General features: G+C 22.5%; 1 protein-coding gene across 2 annotated transcripts; it reads right to left on the bottom strand.

Annotated features, from left to right (window-relative positions):
* Positions 1-61: 61 nt before the first annotated feature.
* LOC122855654 (ankyrin repeat and death domain-containing protein 1A-like) lies at positions 62-4,398 on the bottom strand. Of its 2 annotated transcripts, XM_044157184.1 has the most exons (12): positions 4,289-4,398; positions 3,537-3,640; positions 2,918-3,016; positions 2,671-2,769; positions 2,136-2,342; positions 1,649-1,951; positions 1,437-1,535; positions 1,250-1,348; positions 1,034-1,126; positions 722-947; positions 511-639; positions 62-427 (listed from the first exon to the last, which is right to left on the bottom strand). In XM_044157184.1, the coding sequence occupies exons 1-12, from the start codon at positions 4,392-4,394 to the stop codon at positions 348-350; spliced, it is 1,644 nt and encodes a 547-aa protein (XP_044013119.1). In that variant the 5' UTR covers positions 4,395-4,398; the 3' UTR covers positions 62-347. The 2 variants fall into 2 exon arrangements, with proteins under 2 accessions (XP_044013119.1, XP_044013121.1); XM_044157186.1 differs by lacking the exons at positions 3,537-3,640; positions 4,289-4,398 and having other exon boundaries at positions 317-427; positions 2,671-2,825; positions 2,918-3,011.
* Positions 4,399-6,096: the final 1,698 nt, after the last annotated feature.

Below are 6,096 nucleotides of genomic sequence, written 5' to 3'. Positions count from 1 at the left end.
TCAGTGGATATTTCATTAACAATGAAAAATAATTTAAAAACATAATAACAATTTCATATTTGTTAGACTTTGAAATACCATTTTTTTTTTCTTTTTATTATTTATCATCACATTTATCAGATATGTACATTGTTATATAAAATGATTCGTACTTTCATTTTATTTAAAAAAAAAAAAAAAAACTACTCGATATTTTTTTACCAAAAAATTTATCGAGAATATGACGAACAAATATAACGTTTGAAATAAAAAATAAAAAATAAAATATAAAATAACAGTGTTTATTTATTATTTAAAAATCAAAAAAATATAAATGTAAATATTATTTTCAGTCTAGATGGAGGGATTCACGTGATGCAACATTTATTACAACGATGCTTGACATTTTTATCATGAAAATCTTGCTCCAATAATTTTCTTATAGACTCTAAAATTCAAATAAATAACTAGTAAATATTTAAACAATCATAAACTACATATAAACATAAAAATAAAGTAACATTTTATTACCAGCAATATTTTTTTTATCAATAGCAACGAGAGCATCATGTAGTTCTTTAAAAAATTGAGTATTTTCAGAAAGACCAGATGTCCATATCACGAGCATTCTGTATCCATGATCTTGATAACTTGAAGAACCTATAAAACAAATAAAACAATAAACAATTAAATTTTAAAATGTTAATTAAAACAAAAACAATTAATATTTATTAGTTATTACCTGTATGTTGATGTTCAATAGCTTGTATTTGTTCTTGAGTAAAATCCCAATGGATAGCTAATTTTTTCCAATCACCAGGACCAAGTTCATCACGTGCCAGTCTCTGGAGTATATGTTGTACATGCTCAGCAATACTATCATTATTTTCTTCATTAATTTTAATCCCTTGTGACTCATCAATCCATTTTCTTCTTACATCATTATTCTCAACAGCATTTCGGTCTTTCTAAATATGTTATTTATAGTTTTTTTTTTTTTTTTTTAAATTCATTTACTTAATTACATATTAATATAATTTAATTTAGTATTTACTGGATATTCAAGTCGTGCTGTTTTTATGATCATATCAACAATAGCTGTAAAACTTCCTCGAGCAGCAATGTAAAGCAATGTATTTTTTCCACCCTAAAAAATACAAATACATATATTTTTTTTTGTTTTTAAACTTTTATAAACAGACACACGTCAAGTTTAACAAAAATAAAAAAAACATGTAGCTTTTTTTTATTTTAAAATTGATATATGCACTTTTTCACGTTGTTCGATATTTGCACCAGCTGCTAATAGAAGTTTACAAACATCAGTATGACCCATTTCAGCAGCAATGTGAATTGGAGTTTGAAGCCTCTTTAAAATTAAATTCAAGGTCAGTAGGATAATTTTTTTTTTTTATTATTTATTTTAAAAATAAATTAATTAAAAAGTAAAAACTCACTGAATTGAAGCAATTTAAATTTGCATCATGTTTTATCAATATTTCAACTGTATCTATTTGATTATTTTCACATGCAAGATGTAGTGGAGTATTACCAGCCTGAATGAAAAAAGAAAAAAAAAAAAAAAGCATATATTATTAATGCTTATACTGGATAATAAAATTTGTTATTTGCTAGAGTTTATTTTTATTTTTTAGAAATGAAAACTCACGTTGCATTGAATATTGATACTCAATTGATTACCATACTCAAGAATTGATTGGAGAATTCCATTACATCCTTGACTTGCTGCAACATGAAGTGCTGTCAATCCAACTTTATCAACAACTTCAACATTTGCACCAGCTTTTAAAAGTGCCTGTGCAATTTCTGTATGACGTGATAAAGTTGAAAGATGCAGTGCTGTATTACCATCGATATTTTGATGATTTAATTGTTCGTATAATTTAATTAGTACTTCAACAGCATCAATATGACCATGTTCACAAGCACAATGAAGTGAATTTTGTCCTTTCTACAGACAAAAAAAAATACATAATACATACCTTGATAAATAATAATTGATAAAATAATTTAAAAATACAAAATCAATTATAAATTTAATTATTATAGACTAATTAAATTTTTTATTATTTATGATATTGTTAAGCTAGCTATAAATTTAATTTGCTTGTGTTGATTTTAATTGAATAACTCACTTGGTCAATTGCATCCAATTTAATATTTGGTATTTTTGACAGTGCGATAATTCCATCAGGACAACCAGAAGCTGCTGCATGATGAAATGCACTTGCACCAGTATTGTCGATTGCATTAACATCTAAATTTTCAACTGCATTTACAAGATATTCAATAACAGCTGCACTATTTCCACGAGCGGCACACATTAACAACGTATGTTTTTTCTATAAATAAAAAAAAGCTTTCACTAAATAATTTAGTTGAATATATTTATTTTTTAAATTATTGCTATTCAGTTTTTAATTATGTTAGGTATTTTTTTTATACAAGTCACATAAGAATTAAAAAATAAAATATAAAAAATTGAAAAAACCATAAGTTCATATTGACAAATCGATACTTTATATTCTCAACGTGAAAATAAACTTGAAATTTTTTTTTTTAAATATAAAATTTACTATAGTATTTTATGAGCTTTTTTTTTTTTAATCTTTTATGTTTCTTTTGTACTTTCAGGTTGATGGGGTCATTGATGTTTGAGGATGTCTATACCTTATTGACAGCAGAAACATTTGCACCAGCATCGATCAGCAGCTTCACTGCTTTTTGATGGCCATATGATGCCGCCATATGAACCGGTCGCATACCAAACTTTAAATCCACAAATTTATTAATCATTTTTATATTTTTAAAATAATAAAAAATACCTAGACAATGATTAAATATTGTATAGATGACTATTATTTTTTTATTTTATATTACTAGACAGCTTAAAAGCTTTTTTCTATATTTAATTTACCTTGTCACTTATTTCAATGTCACATTTTGACTCGATAAGCATTTCCATTATCTCGGTGTAGCCTCTTGAAGCTGCCCAGTGAATTGGTGCTCTTCCATACTTGGAAAAAAAAATAATACAATTATATTTATTGTGAAAAAAAAATTCATTGTCCTTGTATTATTTACTCCACTGGAATTTTCGTGTTATGTGTGAATAGATAAAATATATTTTTTCTCACCCTCTTGGATTTAGTTGACGATTTTTTTTTTATTTTTTTATAAAAATGTTTTTTATTCTTTTTTTTTTTTTTCATGTCTCTTTATATCCTTGATAAAAATATTCCCGTTACAAAAAGAAATATCTATTTTGTTATTTTAAATATGCTGATTTTTTTTATTTTTATTTTTAAATTTTTACAAGCGGTGTGAAAAAATTTCAAAAATTTTTTTGGGTCTATCATGGGTTGACATGTAATACCTCTTGTTTACAAAATTATAAAATTTAAAAATCAAAACTATGACCTATTTTTAAATTAAAAAAAATTCTTTAAATATGGATGGATTGTTTTTATTTTATTATTATTTCCCTAGAGAAATAAAATTAAATGGAAATATTTTATTTTTGAAATTGAACTTACGTTGTTTCGAGAATTGACGTTGACTTCTTCCTTCAGTATTTTTTCTACTGTTTCTATTTCATTTTTATACACAGCCTCGTGCAGCAGAAGATCATTCGTCAGAACTGAAAAATTCAAGCGATATATTTTTTATAAATTAAAAATATTAATATTCAATTGGCGAATAGAAACTGATCATAAACATAATTTTATTTTTTATATTTTGCCAATACTAGCACGAGTTTGGAATATTGAGAAAAAGAATTTAACCCAAGGGTCATGTAAAAGTCATACATTGACAAACGAGTAGTCGAGGGATTTAAAAAAATAAAAAGAACTGAAACTTTAAATCATGAGGATCATCGTTAATAATAAATTTTTTTTGAAATTATTTTTTAAATATATAAACATTGTGAGACAAGAGTAATACTTATAAATTCAATTTTTTTTTTTCACCATAATTCAGATGAAAAAAAAAATGAAATGAATATTTAAAAATTAATTTCTTGAATAAGTAAAATTTTTTTTAATTAAAAAATGATAAACAGTTGTTTTTTTGTTTACTAAAATAAAATTGCATAAATAGGTAAATACAATAAAAAAACGATTAAAAATGACAAAATAAAAACAATACTTAAAAATTAATTAAATCTTGAAAAATTAAAGTTTAAAAATTATAAATTCAATTCTCTTTTTATTAAATTGAAAATCAATAAATAAACAAATTAAAATGATATTTGAATCAATAAATGATTTAAAAAAAAATTACTTACTTTGATCAGTTTTGTGATTATCATCGACGTCAGATTGTAGATTTAAAGGGCTTGGTATATTCGTCATTGTTGAATTTGATTGTTCGTTCTCAGTCATATTTACCATCAACTCAACTCTAGGAATAAAAATAAATAAACAAATGAATAAATAAATCGAAATAAATAAATACACATTCGAAAATTTATTCCATTAAAAAAAAATATTTCTGAGTATATATTTCATGAAACAATGCTTTTATAATTTAGACGACACTAAAAGTTTTAAAATTTAATTTCCAGTATTTCAATTTTATAAAAAGAAAAAAATAGAAAAACAAACTATTTATTAGCAACAATAAAATAATCTTTTTATATAAAATTAATATAAAAAATAAATAAATATTATTCTAAATTATTGACCAACTTTAATAAATATCTTAAACTTTGAAAAAAAAAAATTAAAAAAAGCTCATTGTTGTTATTGTTATTATGAAATCGATAATGGAATTATCCGAGGTGTTTCCGGAATTCAATACCGAATAATAGATCGACTCAATGGATTGAAACTCCATTGTTATTAAAATAAAATATGTAACAATAATTATGTATGTGGTAATGGCCGATTAATAAATGTCATGTATTTATAATTTTTAAGCATAACTAGGTCACTTGTATATGCACCAGGTGTTTAAAGCACTTGAATTTGTCGTTTTAATTTTTGCTTTTTTTTTTAAATTTATTTGCCAAGTATTCATTGTGTTGATTTATCCACATTTGAATTATTAAATATAAATTTCTAATAATAATTTTTAAAATCAATTTGGTATTTTAATTTTTAGAAATAACTTTTATCTTGTATTGATTTAAATGAACTCGAGTTATCAGTGCAATGGACTTTTCAAGTATTATAAATGCCAAATTAAAAACTGTAACAACTTTTATGTATACTTTTTTAGCGATATTATAAGTTTAACGAAACACTAACTTTAATATATTTTAAATTTAAAGAAAAGTCATTTTTAAATATTTCTTCAACTATTAAATCAAAATAACTAAAAAAACAATACCTTTAATTAATTTTTCTTGACAAAATAAATAAAAAAACTCAAAAAATAATAATTGCAAATGTTTTTTTTCGACTAGATAAATAATAAACTTCGAAAGATAATAATTTTGAATTATTTTTTAGACAAGATAAACAATAAAGTTCGAAAAATAATAATTTTAAGTTATTTATTCAACTCTATAAATAATAAATTTAAAAAGATATCCTTTATTAAAAAATCAAAATGACAATAATATTTTTTTGACTATATAAATGATAAAAATAATAAAATACATTATTTTAATTTAATAGGCGTAATAAAACAACATTAAAAATTGATACACAAGTAATTAATTGATCGTAACCGAAATGCTGTCAGATAGATTGAAATTCTGTATTCCATTGTCATCATTGTGGTAACATCTACAATTTAGCTGACAATGCATTTCATATTTATCAGAGATAATTAATAGTTTTTTAGTTAACATTTAAAAATTATTATTATTAATTCATTATTTATTTATTCAAGCTGAAATATTTAAAAATTAATTGCCTCAAAAAATACAATTAAAAATTTTAAAATTCAATTTTATTATACCTCAGTAAAAATAAATAAATAAATAAAGATATTTAAAAATAAATTGCATTGATAAATAAAATTAAAAAACCATCAAAAAATTATAAATTTATTTTTAATAAATATCAGAATACAAAATAAGAAAAACACTGTTTAAAAATTAATTAGATTTTTTTATAACTAGACAATTATAAATTTTCTTTTCGT

This window comes from Aphidius gifuensis, linkage group LG4 (genome assembly GCF_014905175.1).
Source record: "Aphidius gifuensis isolate YNYX2018 linkage group LG4, ASM1490517v1, whole genome shotgun sequence".
Classification (NCBI taxonomy): domain Eukaryota; kingdom Metazoa; phylum Arthropoda; class Insecta; order Hymenoptera; family Braconidae; genus Aphidius; species Aphidius gifuensis.
The sequence above is the reverse complement of the archived record's forward strand: the minus strand, read 5'-3'. Positions and strand labels throughout refer to the sequence as shown.

Excerpts from the sequence above, each read along its gene's own strand:
- LOC122855654 (XM_044157184.1), bottom strand. The coding sequence starts at position 4,394 with ATGGTAAATATGACTGAGAACGAACAATCAAATTCAACAATGACGAAT. Across the intron at positions 3,641-4,288 it reads TAATCACAAAACTGATCAAA|TTCTGACGAATGATCTTCTG; the intron begins GTAAGTAATTTT and ends TGAATTTTTCAG. Across the intron at positions 1,536-1,648 it reads GTATCAATATTCAATGCAAC|GCTGGTAATACTCCACTACA; the intron begins GTGAGTTTTCAT and ends TTTTTCATTCAG.